Raw genomic sequence first — 25,742 nt, 5'->3', positions numbered from 1 at the left:
TGTTTAATCGTCCTTTGAGAACTAGATTGGATTTAATCAGACCTAATTTGCAGAAAACTGTAGTAAATAGACAGGAGGTACAAATAACTAATGAAGAGGTAGTCACACTAGGCAATTAACTATAGGACAACCAGTGTCAGCTAAAGACTACAGAGGAAGAGATAAATGGGTAGAAGGCAGAATCATGCATAGACTAGGCCCAGTTACATATTTGATTCAACTCGAGTCTGGATTGACTTGGAAAAGACATATAGACCAGCTAGTAGGTTTACAGTCAGGCCCAGTTGTTGTTGTTAGCTCTGAGCGAGGAACGTCACAGTTAGTTGACCTTCCCTCACGACCTGCTCCTTTGCTTACACCAGCCTCTGAGTGTCAACAAAGTTCCCCTACTTCTCGCTCCTCCACCCCTTCACAACCTGTCTCATCACCACGTCATAGCCCAGTAGCAGCTAGCAGACGATCTCTGCAACCCGTACAGCTAACTGTTACGTCACCTGTCGCAACGAGACGTTATCCACTTCGAGATAGGAAACCTATTGTAAGATTCAATCCAGAGTAGAGTGACCTACTCACTCTTTTGTATTTTTGTATAGTACTGTATAGCAAGGTATATGTTAATTTGAGTTTTCAATTGTATGGTTGTTGGTTTCATTATATAATCACTTTTTGTATGTGGCATATATTGGTGTGTTTTGTGTCCTCCAATCAAGTGCATGGTATTACCTTTGTTTTGTTGTTGTTAAAAAACTTAAGAAGGAAGGAATGTAATATATTAGGTTAAGTGTTCATATTATTTCTAGAAAATACGAATGTAACCTTGCGAGTACAAACAGCTGTAATAGTGTATTACCAGCGCAGGCTGGAGCGTTGTATACGTCATAAGTCATGTGGTTTAATAACGCACCGCATTGGCTACTCCCCTCTAGCCCACCCCCAGCCGCAGCCTTCCCTCTATCTCCTGTCAGTCTTGCATAGGCAGTCTGGTATCGTCAGTCGTAAGTCGTGCACCTACTTCAGTCCGTTCCTTAGCCGATGTGGCATTTTAAAATTAAGTGTGTCTCTACTTATTGTCTACCCCAAGGTGTTCCAGATGTAAAAGGGTTCAACATTAAACATTATAAAACAGATTATACCAGAAGCACTATATGCAACAGAAACAGTAAACATGGATTTCAAATGCCAGATGGAGAAACTCGAGCTAAAAGAAAGGAAAATTTTAAGAAAGATCATAGGACCAAAATTTCAGATAAGATAATACACATCAAGAATGAAACACTCTACGAGAAAATTGAAAACCTCTCTGAAACTATGCGAAAAAGGATACATTTTTACTGTCATCTTCTCAGAATGAACTCTAATAAATCAACTAAACAAATCTTTGACTTCTTCCGTAACGGCAAAACAAAACCCAACTGATATAGAGGAACTGAAAAATACCTAGTAGAATTAAAAATTACAGAAAGTTCACTATCCCATCGAACAGCTAAAGTAAGAACTAAAGACGGATTAATAAGGTTCCAAAACAAATCTACATTAAAAGCCAACCTGTTATCTCGGAAGACGACAGGAAATTAAGATCAGGAAAACGAAGAAATACTGGGCACTCAGAAAAGAACAACACACAGAGAAATGATTGATTCAACGTACCCAAAGGGCGGTGAAACGAAAGAAGAAATAATAATAATAATAATAATAATAATAATAATAATAATAATAATAATAATAATAATAATAATAATCATTCGAAATAAAAACAGAAGTACGACAGGGGTTTGGGCTCTCACCTGTGTGCTTTAGAAACTAGTTAGAGAATGGAACAAAAATTTAAAGAGATGTTGAAAAAATCTGTCCAGCATTTGCAGATGTTTTTGCCATACTTTCAGAAAACTTGAAGAATGTAGCACTACAAATTATTCTCTTGGAAGAAACAGTTTTAATAATTTCTGTATAAGAAACAAATTTATGACAAATATAAACAATACTCCAATATTTCGAATAACAGAAATTTTTCATATAAGGAAAGTAAAGAAATTCGGATATTTCGGAAAAACAATTGAAGAAAATGGTTTCGAAATGTCCGCTGTAGAAGAAAGGATACTCAGAATGGAAAGAGCATGAGGTATAACTTAGGAATATCTACAACAAAAAGTGTTCATCTATAAACTTCAAAATACAACACTACAGCACAGTAGTCAGCATAGGCCAGACTGCTTACTACATTTCCACCTAACTGAATCCCTCCCTGGCATTTTATACCTTTCAGCATATGATCCATGTAAACTACGAACAAGTAAGGTGAAAGATTTCAGGCTTGTCTAACCCTTGTAACTACCCTGAACCAGGAACTCATTCTACCATCAATTCTCACTGCAGCCCAATTGTCAACATAAATCACTTTCATTTATTTTAATAATCTACTTTTTAATTCCATAGTTTCCCAGTATGGTGAACATCGTTTCCCTCGGTACTCTTGTCATATGCTTCCTATTCCTCTTGTAGCATTTGTGAATTACCTGGCGCATACTGAAAATCTGATCCTGACAGCCCCTCTGTTGTCTGAAACCACACTGGTCTACATCCAACTTCCTCTCAACCATTATCGCACCCTCGCTTCCAAGATGCTAGTGAATACTTTGCCTCGTATACTAATCAATGGGAAACCTCGATAGTTGTTGCAATCCTTCCTGTTCCTTTGCTTATAGATAGGTGCAATTACTGCTTTTGTCCAATCTGAAGGTACCTTACACACATTCCATGCTAATCTTACTACTCTGTGAAGGCATTTCATCCCTGTCTTCCCACTATACTTCACCATTTCAACTCTAATTTCATCTATTCCTGCTGCTTTATGACTGGAGTTTATTTACCATCTTTTCCACTTCCTGAAGCGTAATTTCACCATCATTTTCCTCCTCCCCATGATCGTTGTTCGTGACACCACCTAACGGAGATAATAATGTAATACACTACCAATATGCAGCTGAGTGTTTTAACCTAATAAAGGTAGGATTGGTCAAGAAGTTAGAACTGGTGGAGCGAAAAATTCTAAGGAAGTTACTGGGAGCCCAAAGAACAGAGAATGGGTCGTACAGAAAGAAAGCAAATCAAGAACTGTACCGCAAGATAAGAAAGATCTCAGGCATGCTCTTTGGACACATCTACAGAATGGACCCGGGAAGACTGACCAACCAGATAGTAAGGTTTTTTGAGACCAGAAAAATTGTGGTAGGCTGGCATCAGGAAGTGAAGAAGGACCTGACAGAAATGGGAATACAAGGATCGGAAATAAGCAAGAGCGAAACTTACAAGTCGAACATAAAGAACACAAAGAGTTTCCAAGAAAAAGTTAGTTTGCGGACCCAAACACCATGGACGGAAGAGAGAAGAAGGTTGCAGAGTGAAAGAATGAAGGATAAGTGGGCGCAGATCAAAGCCCAGAAGCACCTGAAATCGAATTAACGTGGTCTACAGTTACCCAAAACGAAAGAAAGAAAGACAGAAAGGAAAATAAGAAAGAAAGAAAGAAAGAAAGAAAGAAAGAAAGAAAGAAAGAAAGAAAGGAGTACCAGAAATGCAGAGTTCACACGTACCCTGCTGTACCTTTTAAAAAATGGCGATCTGGTTTGATGTTTGAGCTCTTGTATCTTTGTTATGGATATTTGAGAAGTAATGGAAACGCAAAGAAAGATAATTGGAAACGCTAAGAAAGATAAGAGGGAGAAGATGTAGTGAGAAATCGGTGGAGGGGAGACAAAGTGTGATGGTTACGACGAACATGGAATCACGACCACTCTAGTTCTAGGAAAGATGATGACACGTGGTCATATTTTATTAAATTACATACATATATATCTTACACATGCATTTTGAGCGAGTTGTAGCCTTAGGTACAATTATGATCTTATAGCGTTGAAAACAACATGACAATAGCCTAAATGTGACATTACAAGAGCACTGATTAAATTATTTTCAAGTGTTATTAGAAATGTATGTTTATATTTGACACAGGTGTAGAATATATTAGAAGTGGAAAGTGTTTGTAGAGGATTTTGTTTGTAAATCTTTTTAAGTAGTACTTGCTGTATGATCTGGAGTGTTGTGCTAGAATATTTTATTTGTATTCCATTCAGCTACCTAACCTGTACAGTGTAAGAAATATTGTTCTACATAAGTTGGTTGTAACTAGTAGATTACATTTCTATATTTACTGGAACAGTCCAGAATGCTTGTGACGCAAATTTTTGAATAGGGTGTGTTGGCCTTTGTTAGTTATGCGTTCTAGAAATATGTTCTTACTATTCTGGAAATAGAAGAAACGCGATCGTATGTTTTCGAGAAAGTAATTTAAACATCGCGACCGAAGAAGTGTTGTGATTGGTCAATCTGCGCAAGCTCCTGTGTTCTAATTGGCTACTCCAAGGCCAGGCTTCCCTTTAGAAGAGGCTAGGCAGCATTTCGTGAGCTGTAGAGCCTTCTTGGTCTTGGCCTGCCGAAGTTTTGACGTCGTCAACGTCTCCTCGGGCTGCCTTAGGGTAAGCGCTGTTGTTGGTGTAGCGCAGGAGGTTGCCCTAATCGCCAATATTATGTTGCTCAAAAGTTTGAAAGGTCAGTTTAACTTCACTCTAATTTGTAATAGCGTATTGTGTTTGCTCTTACCTTCAAGACTGTATTGCGAACTTGGTTTGTAATTTGATGCTGTCGTATTTGCTTGACTCTTTGAACTTTTAGGAAGCGCTTGTCAAAGAATTTCTAACTTGTGTGTCTCTAAGAACATGTATCTGTACTTTACAAACTCTGTATCGGTATTTTCCCCATTGACTGAAACTGTTCGTAATTTATTTGTTTTAGTAAAGTCCATTTTGTAAATAATATCTTGAAAATCAAAGATCAGTATTCATTTTTCCGAAAACCGCAACCTAGACATCTCCATGCCTCTGGTAGCTTCGCAGTACCGTCCCACGTTCCTTCTTTGTTATCGTCAAGTTGCCCTCACTGATATGTACTTCTGCTGTTTTCACCACAGTTCATTACATGTTTATGGTGTGTATAATGTTTACGTCCCTTGTAATTTGGTTTACTTTCCTCTCTCTAACTGTGTTTATGTAACCGCTGAAGTACCGGTTACAATATTTATAGAGAGAATGTCAATCTAAAAAACTTTTTGTCAGATATATAAGACACTTGCAAACCAAGTCGTGCATTCGTCCATAACGCCGAGAGTCTACACTTGTGATACAAAAGGAATTGGAAGATCCGGAAGGATTACTCTGGACGGCGGACATTTACTTATACTTGTCATTTGATTTTGGTGGCCAAGAAGGATTACTTGTGACTCTGTAGGGTTCAATTTCGGGCGGTGCGCAGCAGACCCGTCACAAACGGCCTGTAAGTCAGTGTTTAGTAAGTCGATCTCGAAGGGCGCAAAAATGAAAGGGTCTCTAGGAGTCGGAAACCTAATAACATCGGGGTCGGAAGAGAACTAGACTTGGTCAAGGGAGGTGAAAGAGGAAAGATAAAAGAGAGGAGCCTGACACAAGTAAGTGGAAGCAAGGCTGGACCCAGCTAGGGGAGATCCCTGTCTTCCCTCTCACGATAGGTAAGGGTTTATTCCACCACTTCTACAGCCTGTCAGTGTTTTCGAAAGAAAATCTCAGGAGAAAAAGACGTGTAAGGAAAGAACTCCTAAAGCATCAAGCATTCAGCGTGCCAGCTCACACATCGCTGTTGATTAGTGAAGCTTTGACAAACAAGAATACAACTGTGCTTCCTCATCCACGGTACTCACCGTACTCACTTCACCGTAAGAAAACGAAAATTTCAGTCAACAGAAAAGATGAAACTGAAATCACAGGTGGAACATTGCGCGATCCCACAAATGTCTACGAGGAGCTCACATAAGTGGAAATGGTATTGGGAGCGCTGTGTTTGTTCAGTTAATCTAACGTGACAACCAGGGCCGCCGACAAGGGAGGGCAGAGGAGGCTCCCAGGACCCGCACGGGGCTCGGGTCCAAAAAATAAATTAAATTTAAAAATGTAAATTTTAAATAAATTGAAATGCCAATAAGGATACAACATTTGTTGTGTGAAAGGTGAAAAATCAAATCAAGTTAGAGAGTGTGTCAGTGTGCAGCAAAGAAGTGTGACGTTAGCGTTGTTGTTGTTGTTGTTGTTGTTGTTGTTACCAGTTTTGTACTATATTTTTGAGGTAAATGCGAAAGAATGCGCACTAATTTAGCAGCAAAGTGGCACAAAGTTACTCCACAAATGTACCACACTGCTTGCTTCAAAAGATCCGCCAAAAATACATCAAATTTTCACCAAGATTACACCAATTTTGAACCATCACACTTGTGAGATAAATACGAAGAAAATTGCACAATCCATTGTCGCGTTTCCACCAAATTAGCACCACAAGCACACCACGTTTGTGCCGATAAAATGTCTGCGCCACTTTTACACTGCCAGAGGCTGACAATCAGGTAACTCTTGGTTATAATGGTTGGGGGGTGGGGAGATTTAGTTGATCGAACCCCTCGGTTGCCCAGGGGCGCACGAATCCTGTCACCGGGCGTGGTGACAATACTTTCACCCGAAGGGGTGTATGTACTGAAACATTGTGCGATGATAACAGACTTCACTATAACAGCCTACACGTCTGCCACTAGAAACTACAAAGCAATTGTTACGTAGCCACTGTCTCTCCCGTTGATACACGCCCATTCAGTCCCCCCTCCTGACATTTGCGATGCGCCCTCCGTGCGCTAGCTGATGTGCCGTTTGTTTGATTCGTTTCAGGTATAATTTACAAACGTACTGGACATAAACTCTAAGATTTAGTTGTCACAACACTGTGTTACCAATCCCGCGTGATAGTTTTATCTTGAGTGTAAACCTTTCTTTTTTCTTCTTGAACACATTTTTTATTGTCGAATTAAACTTTTAAAATAAACATGTATAATGCATATAAAAATACTGATGAGATGCACTGTTCTAGTTCCTTATAACAAGCACTGATCACACTTTAACTTTATTTTTATTTTGTCAGCACATTAAGCCGTCCGTGTTACATTATCACCTTATACTTATGTAATAATTACAATCTTCAAACAGTTTCGCCATGAATTAAAACTGATATAAGAATGAACGAAAACCTGTTGACATTTTCTGAGTGCACTTATCTTTCCATCCGTATGAATTGCTGAAATGTTCATAATTGTCTTGTTTTCCGTTAGTGTTCTATAAGGAAGTGATTGGTTGCTGCAGTTAGCCAGAGAATTGCGTTGTTGACCGTGGCCGGGATGAATGCATATTCTATGCTGATGAGTCGATATTATAAGATGGGATTCGGAGTCATTTGAAGTATTTTTCATATATTTCCGAAAGACCACGCCCATATTTTCGAACTTACTCAAGACTTAACACGATGTGGTAATGTATCTTGACAATGTTCACATATATTGGAGTCAGATTGTCCATGTCTCCTTTGTTGGTATAGTTTCATTTATTGATAGTCTATCCGTTACGGTTAGATATAAAATTGTTTTCCACTGAAAAGGAATCCATACCTTCGAGGCCTGTTTTCCGTTTCTATGTTATACATGTCACTGAAATAGAGCTCATAAAATCAAATATGATGGTGAACGCATAATGGGAGATATGCACCCAGTAAGCACGTTCAACACCGACATGGCGTCATCCGTGCCGCCATCTTGTGACACGACTCATCGCTACGATACATTCGGTTGATTCCATGCCTTATGCCTGTTGTACATCATCAACAAAAGATGTTCTATCAATTCAATACTTTGCAAGAAAAGTTGTCAAATCTTGTCAAAGATTGTTCAACATTGCTCAAGATTTGAAAAGATATCGCAAGGTTTAATAGCATTTTGTTTTAACGTGGAGGAAAGGCAAGCCGCTGCTGTGGGGTACATTCTAAAAAATAGGAGAAACCGCAACTTACATGGAGAAAATTTTAATGAGGTTATCTTCAATATAATTTTTCCAATGTACTTACTGCCATAACATCATTTGCAGAGGTTATGTTATATTGAATGTATTCACATTAATTGAACAAAAATGATAGCATTGCAACGTAAATTCATATTTTATCACATGAAAACATATTAGGAATGTTATAATAATAATAATAATAATAATAATAATAAAATGCGAAGGTCATAAATCGATCATGCAGTCGCTTAAGTGCGGCCAGTATCCAGTGTTCGGGAGATAGTAGGTTCGAACCCCACTGTCGGCAGCCCTGAAAATGGTTTTCCGTGGTTTCCAATTTTCACACCAGGCGAATGCTGAGGCTGTACCTTAATTGAGGCCACGGCCGCTTCCTTCCCACTCCTAGCCCTTTCCTGTCCCATCGTCGCCGTAAGACCTATCTGTGTCGACCATTGCTGAGAGTACAAAGCTGTCCACTTCCTTGCAATCTCCTCGTACGCTGCCGTTTTATTCATTTTAGTTTGGTACTCTACCGAGTCCACAGCATGTAAGCAGGGATGTGCCTCAGACTTAACAGTACACATAGAACATTACTCGGTCATGAAGAACCAATTCTTGCTGTTTTGATCCCCGTCCCGCAATCCCAGCATGCGTAGCGCATAACGCGCACCTCGTGTACTCGAATTCCATTGGTCAATTCTGTCAAAGGCTTGGCAGTTGTTTGATCGATTAGAACACGTTGTAATTCACTTTGAAGGCTTCTCAAGACTTGTCTAATATTGAAAGTGCAGTATCGTGAAGACAGCCTACGCGGTTCCATTTGAACAGTCATAGTAAATTTAAAAATGTATCCACTGTAGTTCCTTCTTAGTCGCCCTTCGTGCATGTGATTTGTCAGCGTGATATCACATGCAGCGAGTCCCTAATTTGGACTTCAATTTGAGTTTCAGTTAGTGCACATGTTCCACGGCGGCTCGTCTGTCCCCTTAGAGACCAGAAGGCAGCGAGCTGTTCCCAGCGCGATGAGTGTTTAAACGTGACTGTACGTGGTAACATACCCCGTTCTTTAGTGCGAGCATTAATTTTGAACGTACATTCTGTCTCTTCAGTGGGACGACCACATAAGCGTCTGACAGATGACCAGACCAGCGGTCGATTTTGGCCATCTAAGGACCAGGAAAAGTAATCTTCATCTTCATCTTGATCCTTCTGTTGGAAACTTGGATATTTTTTATCAATCTTCTGAAAGTTGTTGTGTCTTGTATTACATCGTCTGCCATGTCCACTGGTTATCATCTTCTATTTCACCAGTTGTCATAGAGAACATGCATTCTGTGGTACACAGACTCTTTTGGTTTGGTTACTGTGTTGTAGTGTCTGATTTTTGTTTTCCTTGAGATATTCTTCTTATTGCAGATATCTTCAGTGAGCTGGTATGCTAGGTCCAGTTTTCTTGCTCTTGATCTGTTTGCTTCCAACCATCCTTTAGTAACAAGCGTATCGGTATGACACTACGGTAATACGACCTGGCCAATGAGAATGCTTTATCTAAAACCCCGCTATTGTCCTCCGCCTTTAGTGAAAGTGCTACAACCTGGTATGATCTGTAGTAAATATGACAATTGATTCACGGCCATGATTAAATAGAAATCGTATTCGCGTAAAAGGAGGAAAAAATATTGTTGTTTGAAGTGTGTCAACACATAGTCTATACGTTCGTTTGAATAATTTTTTTGCTATTTCTTTCAATTGCGTCAACACGTGGTCAATCAGTTCACTTGGAAATGTTTGATAGATTTCCAAGTTCTTTCCTAAAATCATTCCATCCCTATTAACGTCAAGTAATAAAAGTATTGGCGCCTTTTTCTGAGTGACTTAACCTGAAATTATTCATGATGTCTTAAATGCAAAAAACAAAAAGAAATCGTATTATTTCGTATTAATTTTTAAATACTATTTTGATCAATTTAATTCTTCTATTTTAAGTTATCGGACAAACTTAGAGTCTAGATGGCAAAAGTAGGCTGGATTCGATCATTGATGCCCTCATCAGCTGATCAACGAAAATAAATTGGTCTTCTCTTCACCATGTCCAAACCGAGAGGATTATGGGAACAAAAGCGACCGCGGTCACACAGACACCGCGAGAATGCGTTGTGATGGGCCAGGTCGTATTACCGTAGTGTTATACCGAGACGCTTGTCTCTCATCAGAGAGGTCTAACACTTCGGAGAATGAAGGTATCCGTTAAAGAATATAGAAGGGTCATGAAGGGTGTGAAAATGAAGGACTCGCAAACCTACAACCAAGAGAGGTTACAGTGCAGTCATATTTATGATCATTTGATTTTACTGTATCGTTAGACATCTATCATGGGATGAGAAGGAAATTTGACACAATTTTATATTTATGTTTTTTACTCAGTGAAAGTAAACTTGCTTCCTCGTTCGGAGGTGGTGCAGTGAAATTAACGTACCATTTAATCACATGCTAGTTAGTCCTCCTACCATTCTCAAACCTCTCATATTACTGGGAATGGAACTCGGGGTGGCGAATACTGTAGCTGTTGCGTGAACCATGGTCTGTTTTAATTGTAATGTTTCCTGCAGCATTTGCAGGCTGGATCAAAACTGTGAGTTTATAAAAGGGTTATTAGAATGTTAGAAGAGTTGTGCGTTGCAACTGCACCTCCCAGTTAGAACCAAAAATCCCAAGTACTGAAACCTCGTATGTGCATATTGTAACATATCATCTGGACTATGTGCAGGTAGCTATTAAAATTGTCTGAAGAGCACCTCGCTCGATATCAAGAAAACATTTTTCATAAATGCCCTGTAAATAATTTATTATAGCGAAAGTGTTTAGTAAGGTTAGAAAGGAAAAATATATTAAAATGAATTGTGCTTTTCATAAATTTGTTGGGGTACGAAATTACGAACATGTTTTGGTAGTTTCTGTAGTGTTTACATTCATGTCAAATATTGACTACCCTACGCTATAACGCCAACGGCCGTAGCCGTGTTGAAACACCGGATCCCGTGAGATCTCGGAAGTTAAGCAACATTGGGCGTGGTCAGGAGTTGGATGGGTTGCCACGCGCTGTTGGTGGGGGTAAATGAAGGAGCGGAAAGGAACTGGCCACCCTACCGCACATAAACTCCGGCTCAGGAACACCTCTGCGGAGGTTCGGACCTGCCTTCGGGCAGAATAACCCTTACCTTGCGCTATAACAGTGTCATTGTAACTTTCCCGTAAATTAGAATTATATTCAGTAATATATATCATTTTCTAGCCTTGCCCATTATATTCCTGAATTTCTACAAGTCCAAATCTACATATGGGCCCCCTACCTTACATGAAAAGCTAAATAAAAGGCATATATTTGACATTTTGTGCAATGTAGGCACGATGCAAGGTGGTGGAGGTAATTATTGCTTAAGAGAAAGTACATGAGCAGATAATCAAAAGGAAAGGAAGATGTTCAGTCTCTCAAAGAAGGAAGGTACAAGCAAAATTAAGGGACGGGTTTCGAAGGGCGTGAGAGTGAAATACTCCGTCGGCTTCGGAAAACTAATACCGGAGTGGTCGGAAGAGAACAAGGTCACCACACGCAGCCTCGAGGCAGCTGAGCGCAGTGATGTGAGACGCATGTGTGAAGTCATCTTATCGACTTCGGTAAGAGTTTCAAATATTATCCTCATGAATATCGTTAGCACACCGTTTCTTTCTTTCTTAATCCGTTTAACCTCTAGAAATGGGGCTCAGCGAGCGATCTCACCTCTACCGCCTTAAGGGCAGTGTCCTAGAGTGTGAGGCACTTGATCGGAGATACAAGTGGAGGGGAGGACCAGTACCTGTCCCAGGCGGCCTCACTTCAAATGCTAAACAGGGGCCTTGTGCGGGGATGGGAAGACTGGAAGGGATAGACAAGGAAGAGGGAAGGAAGCGACCGTGGTCTTAAGTTAGGTACAATCCCGGCATTTGCCTGGAGGAGAAGTGGGAAATCACGGAAAAGGACTTCGAGAATGAGTAATGAGGGAATCGAACGGACCCCGTCCTCTACTCTTTTGACCTGCCGGGGCTGAGTGCACCCCGTTTCAGCCCTCGTACCACTTTTCAAATTTCGTGGCAGAGCCAGGAATTGAAACCGGACCACCACAGGGGCGAACACAGCGTTTCTTAAAATGTGATATTTGCATTATAAAAACGTGTTTCTATTGTCTTCTTTTCAGTGAAGGACTGGTGGTTGTTATTGTTCTTTTAAGAGGAAGTACAACTAGGCAACCATCCTCTATATAACACTAATCAGAGAGAAAAAACGGAAGGAATCCGACACTACGAAAAATGAAGGTATCGGCCAAAGAAATGCAAGGGCCACTAAGGGCATGAAAATTAAAGACTCCCTAAGCCTCCGCCGGGGTCGGAAGAGAACAAGAGTTGACCAAGGGAGGTCGGATAGGATAGATGAAAGTGAGGAGCCTGGCACAAGGAACTGGAAGCAATGTCGGGATTCAGCTGATAGCCCCGTAATCACCAACCCACGCTCCCTAGTAAAGAGCCCCTGGAGCCATTTTAGTCGCCTCTTACGACAGGCAGGGGATACCATACGTGTTATTTTACGGGCCCCCACCCACAGAGGGATGTTTATGAGGTATTAAATATATTTGAGAGCTGAGGGACATCACTTTGTCCATCTTCTTTAATGGTAGGTAAGATTTCAATCTCCGAGTTTCACCGAAAATAGTTTCCTATGACTGTTATTTGACGCGCGTAGACACCAGCAACTTGCCGTGGAAATTTTTCGCTACCGCTGAGTCATTAAACAATTCAGGAGTTAGATGCAATACCGTTTCCGAATTTGCCAGTCCCGTTACTATAGTCCAGGTGTTAGTTCGCTAGGATGCCGCTAGAAGTTAGGTGCTCTCTGAAGCCGGCACCATGCGCCTACACTTTTTTTGCATGAGCCATGCTTCACAAGTCGCGAGTGAAATTGCCGCCAGTTCTTTGGTTGGAGAATATGCCAGGGAGTGGAAGGGAAGCACTTATGAATAGTAGGATTCATCTAGAACCATTCAATGCAGAAAGGACATCGCAGTTAGTAAACGACTGGGCATCAGTATTTCGACCTGTTTCTAAGAATACAATAGATTCATGATACAGAAATTTGAAATGGTGTTGTATCAGGGTCACAGTCCTACACTCCTAACTTTGTGCCATTTACCTTCTTAAAGAGGTGTCTCAGTTTTCATTATTTGAGGCTACTAATATAAGAAAACATGTTGTAAAAACAGACGAAATGGTTGACGTTCATTCGGTAATGAAATACGAGTAGTTAGAACCTGAAAATGTTGAGTGGTACGAGAAAGTCATGTCTTTGTGTCATGACTCTGTACACTGTGATGGTGCAGCATGTGAAGATGAATCATCATGCTCTTCTATCAATCATCGTTGATCATTCACTACTGATGTGCATTTAGGACAGTCGCCCAGGTGGCAGATTCCCTACCTGTTGTTTTCCTAGCCTTTTATTAAATAATTGCAAAAAAATTGGAAATTTATTGAACACCTCCCTTGGTAAGTTATTCCAATCCCTAACTCCCCTTCCTATAAACGAGTATTTGCCTATTATCTTTAGATATGTCCGGCTCCATGGTTAAATGGTTACCGTGCTGGCCTTTGGTCACAGGGGTCCCGGATTCGATTCCCGGCAGGGTCGGGAATTTTAACCTTAATTGATTAATTTCTCTGGCACGGAGCTGGGTGTGTGTATCGTCTTCATCATCATTTCATCCTCATCACGACGCACAGGTCGCCTATGGGGGTCAAATCAAAAGACCTGCACCTGGTGAGCCGAACATGTCCTCGGACACTCCCAGCACTAAAAGCCACACGCCATTTCATCTTTAGATATGAGCCTTACACCCAGAAGTTCATCTTTGTCATCCTTAACATTTTCGTAGCTTACAAATCCTTCGTTCACCAGAATGAAAACTCTCCCTCCTACCATTCCTGTCCTATCTCTATGATATACACTCCAGTACCGTGAGAAAATCATTTGTTTACTGGAATTAATTTGCCCTCTTACCTGAAGTCATGTGGTTATTCCACGTCAGGAACTGTTAGAGAGAACATAATCCCCAAAGAGATTAAACTTATTCCCACCAAGGATATACAGCAGTAAGAGGGAAGTACATTATGCATGACGAGTAATGATGACCTGGCATGATCATAGCGCAGTAACTGCTCATCGTGACTTCCCCATCCATCAAGTCAAAATGTACTATTTTGGTCAATGATGTGGTATTAGCAGAGTATTTCGAACAACAAGGAAGTAACGCAATTTCAAAGTGTAAATTATATACTTCGTGATCTCGTTTTCGTTTTTCTCTTGTTTGGTTTTTAGGAAATCACTTAGATCAAAAGGAGAGTAAAAGTTTTTGTTCAGAAAAGAATATTTCTAATTTTATAATGTTCCAACTTAAATTTTTTTTAACATTTTTGAAGTTGACACATTTTTAGTTTCTTTACGAATCTGGTAGACATTTTTGAGATCCCGGGTAGGATAAATTGCCACTTCTGCCCTCCTTCAGTGAGCGATCATGATTTTGTAGCTCCCTGAGCAAAACTGGTATATGACAAAATCTAACATGCAATAACATCACCTTCTTCTTCTTTTCCTACCGCTTTTTCCACACCTGTGGGGTCGCGAGTGCGAACTGCGTTTCACATGTGGATTTGGCCCTGTTTTACGGCTGGATGCCCTTCCTGACGCCAACCCTGTGTGGAGGGAGGTCATCACTATTGCGTATTTCTGTGGTGATTGGTAGTGTAGCGCGTTGTGTGAATACGAGGAGGAGATTGTTGGGACGGACACAAACACCCAGTCCCCGAGCCAGAAGAATTAATCAGAATCGATTAAAATCCCCGACCCGGCCGGGGATCGAACCCGGGACCCTCTGAACCGAAAGCCGGTACGCTGACCATTCAGCTAGCGAGTCGTACAATATGCAATAGCAGCGTACGAAACAACATTTTAAATAAATCCTCCTCTCTTATTAGCTAAGTGATGAACCAAATTCTTTGAGAAATTAATCCCTGACCCCTTTAAGTGTCTTACAATAAAATTCTGTTTGATTCCAAATATTATTAACTCTGAGCATTTATAAACTTCATGTTCTCTCTCTCAAAATAACCTAAACCTGCTTACGCTGTTATTGCATCCAACTCCTCAATTGTACTTTAGGGTGGAAGAGACAAACAACACATGAACAAAGATTTCATTTATTCACAGAAGGTTTTAGACCGAATATCTGTAGTTTACATGACATAGTTTAAAAGTAGGCAGTGAAGAAACAAGTGAACTTAATAGTGGTGTCCTGAATCCAAGTGGTCTCCTTGGACTCCCACGGTCTGCTTGCTGGCGTTGTCCTGGGCAGCTTGCGCCGCAGCTTGAGCCTTGAAGGCAGCAACTTCCGTCGCCTCCAAATCTGCGCGCGCATCACCCAGCTGCTCTTCGACCAGAGCTAGACGTTGTTTGGCGGTCCCCAGCATGTTACCTTCAAATGAAAATAAGACAAGAAATATTTAGTCTTACTAATGAACGGTGTATACAAGGTCTACACAACTTGTTACTAACAACCCGTGTATAATCCTCTTGTGTATACATCTGTCATAGTTATTCACTGAATTGCTTATACAGTCCAGGGACCTCGTTTAAGCGCTGTAGAGCAGCGAGTGACGACAAAGAAGGAACGAGCGGTCAGTTCATTTTAGTGGTATTTGCTATCTGCACAGGTATAATAGTATCCATTGAAAGAATGGACATTAACGTTGATGTTCTCCACGATATTTGTAACAGAGAAAGCATAGAACATTAGAGGTTATGGAGTCTGGACATGATCGTAAATTAAAACACTTTAAGAGACGGAGTGACCCATTTCTCCTGGATGACGAAAGTTTTAAAATGAAACATATATTTACGAAAGAGTATGCTCGAATTGTTGTCACTACAGACAGAAATGACGTATTGAAAGATCCAAGAGATGCTCTATATCGTGCGAACTTCATGTTGTTACAGTACTTCGGACATGAGCGCGGAATTATTATCAGTGACATGTGAGAATAATATACCGCTGAAATGTGTGTATTACTCTTTTGTTTTTATTTATTTGAGCATTCTGTTCTATTCTGTTGGTGCTACCACGCGGCTTCTTGAAAGATTTTGCTCCTGGATAACCAGCAAAAGCGATCGTAAAGGCTTTGAAGAAACACGCCAGTGAACTGCAGGAACAGATTCCTTCGGCTTGGAACGATTCTATACGTGCAGTGTAGTAATACAACGCGTATACCATGTTTATTAGTAAGAAAAATATGAAATGCTTATACGAGGTTTATTCAGTGTATAACTACACAAGTGTTAAACAACAACTGTATAAGGAGTTTTTATTAGCAGGACAGACTGAGAGATTCACTTCATTCCCTGTGACAAAGAAAGAGAAATACCTTTCCCGTCTTCTGGTATTGACCTGTTTCAGTCTAGAGCCCATTCTAGACCGCCCCTAAAATGTACAAACTGCGCGTGACCATCAAAACGCTCGGCTATTCTTCACTTTCAAAATGGACTCTGTGTAGATCGGGTGTATTGCGGGATTTATTTTGGTTGGAAAAATGAGTAAAATTAGTAAACAAATGTATCGTGAAAACAGACGTTGATGGACTCACCTCAGGTTATCTAATGGCCTTTCTTTCTTTCTTTCTTTCTTTCTTTCTTTCTTTCTTTCTTTCTTTGTTAGTCAGTTTACCCTCCAGGGTTGGTTCTTTCCTCGGACTCAGCGAGAGATCGCGCCTCTACGGCCTCAAGGGCTGTGTGCTGGAGCGTGAGAATTGCGGTCTGGGAGATACAACTGTGGAGGAGGAGGGATGGACAAGGAACAGGGAAGGAAGCGGCCGTGGCCTTAAGTTAGGTATCATTCCGGCATTTGTCTTGAGGAGAAGTGGGAAACCACGGAAAACCCCTCCCAGGATCGGTGAGGTGGGATCGAATCCCCCTCTACTCAGTTGACCTCCCGAAGCTGAAAGAAATTCTCTGTTAGTTAAAAAAGTATTGCAGAATTTATAACGAAATATTTTTTCACCTAGGATGGCTTTGCAGTATATCAGGTTCTTAGGTGTAAAGGATCGTCGCTTTTCTGACAGGAGGTTGCGAAACATCGAGAAACTTCTCTCCACAACAACGGATGCCAAGGGTTCGTTCTTCAAGCAATTGAGATCTTCCTCAAAATGTTATCCTTCATTTGATACCCCTGTTTTTTCAAGCACTAGCTTCATGTTTTTCATTTCATCTTTTCTCTTTCAGATGTGGTTCAAATATATGTATTTACTAGAGAAGAGATGTTTAAGAGGCAATGAATGAATTAATGATGATTCAAATTGAGAATGAGCAGTACAAATATAGTCGAAAGAAAGATAATTTGCAAAAAGAATGTTAAGACCTAAAGAAGGCTAAAAGGTACAAATAAAACCCACCATTTTCTGGTCTACATTGACCCAGAATTGGCCTTGTCTTGGGACACTCGAGAAGAAAAGGACTTTTCTTCGACTTCCGAGCCCTAGTTATTAATACTGCCTAGATAGCTCTTTGCCCTTTCCTTGTCTCTGCACAAGAAACATTTTTTTTTCAAAAACAGAACAAATAATGCAGTTTTTAAACTGCACCGGGTTATTTCGTCTAAACCTTATTTCAATTAATGGAAGTCTTGCTGCGTTATCAAAGACGATCAACAATCAACTGTGGGAACGTTACGAAATGCTTATGGTCTTACCTTGGTAGGCGAACTCTGTGGCGGCCTCCCTGGCAGCCTGCTGTGCCTGTTGAGCGCCGAGCTCGGCAGAGCTGAGCGCTGAACTAAGAGCATCCTGTATCTGTTGGGCCTGTTGAGCTGCCTCCTGAGCCGCAGTGGCTGAGCGGTGAGCCTGGATGAGTTGTAGGGATTCAGACTTCACTTGAGACTGGGCTTCACGCAGTTGCTGCTCCAACACGCTAACTATCGCTTGCTTCCCAGCCAGGGCAGCCTGAGCTGTGGTCGCAGCAGCTACAGCTGTCTGAGCGAGCCCAGCCTGGGCCTGGAACGCTGCCTGAGCTCCGGCTGTAGCTTGACTAGCAATGGCACGCTGTGCCTGGTCGACGGCTCCTTGAGCGATGGACACCAGCCCGCTACCAACGCTCTGACCGGGCAGGTGTCCCTTGTTGTCTCCATGAAAACCAACTGTCTCTTCAGGGTGCAGGTCTGAAATCCTCTCCTTCGCAGTTCCAGATGAGGTGAGGCCTGCAACCAACAACAACACTAGCCAAAGGGAACGGCTTTTCCTATATGTTTAATTTGAGTTTGGAAATCATACCACATGATTAACATCAAAACACAAAGCTGGCTGTTTCGAGGGAAGGAAGCTGCTGTGGTCTTCAGTTAGGTACGATCACAGCATTTGCCTTGAGAAGAAACCACGGAAAATCACTTCGAGGATGGTTGATGCGGGAATCGAACCCTCCCACCCCCACCCCCACCCCCTCCTCTACTCATTTGACCTCGCGGGGCTGAGTGGATCCCGTTCCAATCCTCGTTCCATGTGTCAAATTTAGTGACAGAGTCGGGAATCGAACCCGGGCCTCCGGGTATGGCAGCTAATCACACGGACCACTACACCACGGAGGCGGACGTTGAATGTAATTCTGCAGTAAATTTCAGCTTCATTCCACTTACCACGTATTTCCATTTCAGACTAATACTCCAGAAATTTCAGAGGAAAACGGACCCTGGGAAAGCAAAAGGAGCTGAAGTACCATACGATTTTCCTGACATTACAGGAAAACGTTTCCATTTCCATGTTAATGCAGAGCGAAGGCATTTTCCTGCTATGAAAGTCCTAGTTCATAGCTTCTTTTAGTAGAAGTATAGTTTTGAACAAAATGGTACTTAGCTGCGTTCGCTTTTCCAGGATAAGGTACGCTTTACATAACTGACACTATTTGTTCAGATTGACAGCTGTCATGGTTACGGTCATTGTAGGAAACAACAATTACTGAATAGTTTCCCAAGTGACCATGTTCCATAAAGCGCATTTTTAATACGATTACTGACTGAATGCAATTGAATTAAACTCTTTATTAATCCCAGAATCAATTTAAATAGAGACAATATATACAGGGTGAAGCTGAATTCGACGGACAGATTTTTGGAGATTGTTCAAGAATACCTTTATTTCTTCTTTCTTGATCCTTTTACCCTCCAGGGTTTGTTTTTCCCTCGGACTCAGCGAGGGATCTCACCTCTATCGCCTCAAGTAAGGGCAGAGTCCTGGTACGTGAGACTTTGGCTCGGCGATGAAGCTGAGAAGAAGGAGAACCAATACCTCTCCCAGGCGGCCTCACCTGCTACGCTGAACAGGCACCTTGTGCAGGGCAGCGGCCGTGGCCTTAATTTAGGTACCTTTCCGGCATTTGCCTGGAGGAGGAGTGGACAACAACGGAAAACCACTTCGAGGATCGCTGAGGTGGGAATCGAAACCCTTCTACTCAGTTGACTTCCCGAGGCTGAGTGAACCGTGTTCCAGCCCTCGTACCAGTTTTCAAATTTCGTGGCAGAGCAGGGAATCGAACCCGGGCGTCCGGGATTGGCAGCTAATCACGCTAACCACTACATCAGGGATACCTTCTGAGTATATGGCATCAGGAACCCGTGATCTCCGATGGCTCGTACAGAGTAATTGCACTTCGTTTGGTTTGTTTTCCCAGTAAGCTTTGTACCTGTATTGCACAGAAAATAATAAATGCTACTTCTTGACAAACGCCGGGGTGTCGGATGTTTGTTCCGCAGGAGTTCTTTAACGTGCCGGAAGCCAACGATACCGTGATCATGTTGGTCGATATTTTGAACAGTACCTATGAGGGAACAGTTCTTGATTTGTTACGTATTGCATTGCACTGACAGAACAGATTGAACACCCTGCGACAAAGTGAATGTGTTTCGTGTTGCACGTGTTGCTTACTGCACATTACAGGCTGTGCATTACTCTGTGTTTCGTGTTGCTTACTGCACATTACAGGCTGTGCATTACTCTGTGTTTCGTGTTGTACGTGTTGCTTACTGCACATTACAGGCTGTGCATTATTCTGTGTTTCGTGTTGCACGTGTTGGTTACTGCACATTACAGGCTGCGCATTACTCTGTGTTTCGTGTTGGTTACTGCACATTACAGGCTGTGCATTACTCTGTGTTTCGTGTTGCACGTGTTGCTTACTGCACATTACAGGCTGTGCATTACTCTGTGTTTCGTGTTGCACGTGTTGCTTACTGCACATTACAGGCTGTGCATTACTCTGTGTTTCGTGTCGCACGTGTTGCTTACTGCACATTACAGGCTGTGCATTACTCTGTGTTTCGTGTTGCACGTGTTGGTTACTGCACATAACAGGCTGTGCATTACTCTGTGTTTCCTGTTGGTTACTGCACATTACAGGCTGTGCATTACTCTGTGTTTCGTGTTGCACGTGTTGGTTACTGCACATTACAGGCTGTGCATTACTCTGTGTTTCGTGTTGCTTACTGCACATTACAGGCTGTGCATTACTCTGTGTTTCGTGTTGGTTACTGCACATTACAGGCTGTGCATTACTCTGTGTTTCGTGTTGCACGTGTTGCTTACTGCACATTACAGGCTGTGCATTACTCTGTGTTTCGTGTTGCACATGTTGCTTACTGCACATTACAGGCTGTGCATTACTCTGTGTTTCGTGTTGCACGTGTTGCTTACTGCACATTACAGGCTGTGCATTATTCTGTGTTTCGTGTTGCACGTGTTGCTTACTGCACATTACAGGCTGTGCATTACTCTGTGTTTCGTGTTGCACGTGTTGGTTACTGCACATTACAGGCTGTGCATTACTCTGTGTTTCGTGTTGTACGTGTTGGTTACTGCACATTACAGGCTGTGCATTACTCTGTGTTTCGTGTTGCACGTGTTGGTTACTGCACATTACAGGCTGTGCATTACTCTGTGTTTCGTGTTGCACATGTTGCTTACTGCACATTACAGGCTGTGCATTACTCTGTGTTTCGTGTTGTACGTGTTGGTTACTGCACATTACAGGCTGTGCATTACTCTGTGTTTCGTGTTGCACGTGTTGGTTACTGCACATTACAGGCTGTGCATTACTCTGTGTTTCGTGTTGCACATGTTGCTTACTGCACATTACAGGCTGTGCATTACTCTGTGTTTCGTGTTGGTTACTGCACATTACAGGCTGTGCATTACTCTGTGTTTCGTGTTGTACGTGTTGGTTACTGCACATTACAGGCTGTGCATTATTCTGTGTTTCGTGTTGCACATGTTGCTTACTGCACATTACAGGCTGTGCATTACTCTGTGTTTCGTGTTGTACGTGTTGGTTACTGCACATTACAGGCTGTGCATTACTCTGTGTTTCCTGTTGGTTACTGCACATTACAGGCTGTGCATTACTCTGTGTTTCGTGTTGCACATGTTGCTTACTGCACATTACAGGCTGTGCATTACTCTGTGTTTCGTGTTGCACGTGTTGCTTACTGCACATTACAGGCTGTGCATTACTCTGTGTTTCGTGTTGCACATGTTGCTTACTGCACATTACAGGCTGTGCATTACTCTGTGTTTCCTGTTGGTTACTGCACATTACAGGCTGTGCATTACTCTGTGTTTCGTGTTGGTTACTGCACATTACAGGCTGTGCATTACTCTGTGTTTCGTGTTGCACGTGTTGCTTACTGCACATTACAGGCTGTGCATTACTCTGTGTTTCGTGTTGCACATGTTGCTTACTGCACATTACAGGCTGTGCATTACTCTGTGTTTCGTGTTGTACGTGTTGTTACTGCACATTACAGGCTGTGCATTACTCTGTGTTTCGTGTTGCACGTGTTGGTTACTGCACATTACAGGCTGTGCATTACTCTGTGTTTCGTGTTGTACGTGTTGTTACTGCACATTACAGGCTGTGCATTACTCTGTGTTTCGTGTTGGTTACTGCACATTACAGGCTGTGCATTACTCTGTGTTTCGTGTTGCTTACTGCACATTACAGGCTGTGCATTACTCTGTGTTTCGTGTTGCACATGTTGCTTACTGCACATTACAGGCTGTGCATTACTCTGTGTTTCGTGTTGCACGTGTTGCTTACTGCACATTACAGGCTGTGCATTACTCTGTGTTTCGTGTTGTACGTGTTGTTACTGCACATTACAGGCTGTGCATTACTCTGTGTTTCGTGTTGCACGTGTTGGTTACTGCACATTACAGGCTGTGCATTATTCTGTGTTTCCTGTTGGTTACTGCACATTACAGGCTGTGCATTACTCTGTGTTTCGTGTTGCACATGTTGCTTACTGCACATTACAGGCTGTGCATTACTCTGTGTTTCGTGTTGCACGTGTTGCTTACTGCACATTACAGGCTGTGCATTACTCTGTGTTTCGTGTTGTACGTGTTGTTACTGCACATTACAGGCTGTGCATTACTCTGTGTTTCGTGTTGCACGTGTTGGTTACTGCACATTACAGGCTGTGCATTACTCTGTGTTTCGTGTTGGTTACTGCACATTACAGGCTGTGCATTACTCTGTGTTTCGTGTTGCACATGTTGCTTACTGCACATTACAGGCTGTGCATTACTCTGTGTTTCGTGTTGCACGTGTTGGTTACCGCACATTACAGGCTGTGCATTACTCTGTGTTTCGTGTTGCTTACTGCACATTACAGGCTGTGCATTACTCTGTGTTTCGTGTTGCACATGTTGCTTACTGCACATTACAGGCTGTGCATTACTCTGTGTTTCGTGTTGCACGTGTTGCTTACTGCACATTACAGGCTGTGCATTACTCTGTGTTTCGTGTTGTACGTGTTGTTACTGCACATTACAGGCTGTGCATTACTCTGTGTTTCGTGTTGCACGTGTTGGTTACTGCACATTACAGGCTGTGCATTATTCTGTGTTTCCTGTTGGTTACTGCACATTACAGGCTGTGCATTACTCTGTGTTTCGTGTTGCACATGTTGCTTACTGCACATTACAGGCTGTGCATTACTCTGTGTTTCGTGTTGCACGTGTTGCTTACTGCACATTACAGGCTGTGCATTACTCTGTGTTTCGTGTTGTACGTGTTGTTACTGCACATTACAGGCTGTGCATTACTCTGTGTTTCGTGTTGCACGTGTTGGTTACTGCACATTACAGGCTGTGCATTACTCTGTGTTTCGTGTTGTACGTGTTGGTTACTGCACATTACAGGCTGTGCATTATTCTGTGTTTCCTGTTGGTTACTGCACATTACAGGCTGTGCATTATTCTGTGTTTCCTGTTGGTTACTGCACATTACAGGCTGTGCATTATTCTGTGTTTCGTGTTGTACGTGTTGGTTACTGCACATTACAGGCTGTGCATTATTCTGTGTGTCGTGTTGCACATGTTGGTTACTGCACATTACAGGCTGTGCATTACTCTGTGTTTCCTGTTGGTTACTGCACATTACAGGCTGTGCATTATTCTGTGTTTCGTGTTGCACATGTTGGTTACTGCACATTACAGGCTGTGCATTACTCTGTGTTTCCTGTTGGTTACTGCACGTTACAGGCTGTGCATTATTCTGTGTTTCGTGTTGCACGTGTTGTTACTGCACATTACAGGCTGTGCATTACTCTGTGTTTCCTGTTGGTTACTGCACATTACAGGCTGTGCATTACTCTGTGTTTCGTGTTGCACGTGTTGTTACTGCACATTACAGGCTGTGCATTACTCTGTGTTTCGTGTTGCACGTGTTGGTTACTGCACATTAGAGGCTGTGCATTACTCTGTGTTTCGTGTTGCACGTGTTGGTTACTGCACATTAGAGGCTGTGCATTACTCTGTGTTTCGTGTTGCACATGTTGCTTACTGCACATTACAGGCTGTGCATTACTCTGTGTTTCGTGTTGCACGTGTTGTTACTGCACATTACAGGCTGTGCATTACTCTGTGTTTCGTGTTGCACGTGTTGGTTACTGCACATTACAGGCTGTGCATTACTCTGTGTTTCGTGTTGGTTACTGCACATTACAGGCTGTGCATTACTCTGTGTTTCGTGTTGCACGTGTTGGTTACTGCACATTAGAGGCTGTGCATTACTCTGTGTTTCGTGTTGCACATGTTGCTTACTGCACATTACAGGCTGTGCATTACTCTGTGTTTCGTGTTGCACGTGTTGTTACTGCACATTACAGGCTGTGCATTACTCTGTGTTTCGTGTTGCACGTGTTGGTTACTGCACATTACAGGCTGTGCATTACTCTGTGTTTCGTGTTGCACATGTTGCTTACTGCACATTACAGGCTGTGCATTACTCTGTGTTTCGTGTTGCACGTGTTGTTACTGCACATTACAGGCTGTGCATTACTCTGTGTTTCGTGTTGCACGTGTTGGTTACTGCACATTACAGGCTGTGCATTACTCTGTGTTTCGTGTTGCACGTGTTGTTACTGCACATTACAGGCTGTGCATTACTCTGTGTTTCGTGTTGCACGTGTTGGTTACTGCATATTACCGGACTGTGAGGTCGCAGCCGGGATATATTGGGTTTGAACCCCACTGTCGGCAGCCCTGAAGATGGTTTTCCGTGGTTCCCCATTTTCACACCAGGGGAATGCTGGGGCTGTACGTTAATTAAGGCCACGGCCGCTTCTTTCCCATTCCTAGGCCTTTCTTTTCCCATCGTCGCCATAAGACCTATCTGTGTCAGTGCGACGTAAAGCAAAATAGGAAAAGAATAGCATATTACCGGGTGTGCATTGCTCTGTATTTCGTGTCTTACAGTTTGGTTATTGCTTATTTCAGGATTTTTCACTGGTATGAAGGTATTTTCATAGAAACGACAATGATTGGAGTAACAAACCGAATAATTCGTAATTACAAAATTACTCTGTAACGAGCCACGTGTCCCTTATACCAATATACTCAGAAGGTATCCCTGAACAACCTCCGAAAATTCGTCGCTGGATTTCGGCTTCACCATGCATAAACTCTAAGAAAGAATCTATTAAAATATAAAAAATGAAAATTTTAATGTGTTTTAGATTTTGAATATAATATTAACATATTAATAGCCTAGATTCGTTTCCTATTAACAAATAAATATATGATGTACGCACTGCTCTAATAAACTGATAGAAGATTTGTAAAATAGAACTTACTAATGCAAGCCAGGAGGAGAAAAAGCTTGGTGTTCATGCTTGACTGCGAGGATCTTCTGAAGACTATCTGCAAAACAGAACAACAACAGCAATATGGTATTAGCACATACAGTGGTTTCATTAAGAGATATTATAATGACAGTGGAAATATGTTTGATGTTTGTGGAACTCTCACGTCTGATCTACCTACAACTGGAGTATGACCTGGGATACTTACTGTCAGTACAACAACCTTGTTAACCAACCAGTGTGTACGTACACGCGTTTTAAATTTAGTGGCTGATTGCAAGAAATCGTGGGGCACCAGTGGAATTAAACACTACCGTGAAATTTTCTTGTGAACCGAGAATTATGAACGCAATACGATGATTTCACGTTTCCTTTGTTAGTCGGAATAATATTCCATTCCTATATCCAGTCCTTGTCGCTTATGGATATCTATACACTAAAAGGTATTTATATCGCCGCAGTTTTCTCCTTTTTTAATGGCTCATCACTGCTGCCAACTTGATTAGTTACATATTGAAATCACGAGACG

General features: G+C 42.0%; 1 protein-coding gene across 1 annotated transcript in view; it reads right to left on the bottom strand.

Annotated features, from left to right (window-relative positions):
* Positions 1-15,265: 15,265 nt before the first annotated feature.
* Positions 15,266-25,742, bottom strand: part of LOC136867496 (uncharacterized protein YhiI) — a 322,104-nt gene continuing 311,627 nt past the window's right edge. The window contains exons 2-4 of the mRNA XM_068227104.1: positions 25,205-25,271; positions 17,777-18,280; positions 15,266-15,511 (exon numbers count right to left, since the gene is read on the bottom strand). Of these exons, the coding sequence (XP_068083205.1) occupies positions 15,318-15,511; positions 17,777-18,280; positions 25,205-25,241 (735 nt within the window). The 5' untranslated portion in view covers positions 25,242-25,271 and the 3' untranslated portion in view covers positions 15,266-15,317. The remainder of the gene's footprint in view (positions 15,512-17,776; positions 18,281-25,204; positions 25,272-25,742) is intronic.

This window comes from Anabrus simplex, chromosome 3, assembly GCF_040414725.1.
Source record: "Anabrus simplex isolate iqAnaSimp1 chromosome 3, ASM4041472v1, whole genome shotgun sequence".
In the NCBI taxonomy this organism is placed as follows: Eukaryota; Metazoa; Arthropoda; class Insecta; order Orthoptera; family Tettigoniidae; genus Anabrus; species Anabrus simplex.
This window is presented reverse-complemented; position numbering and strand designations above follow the sequence as displayed.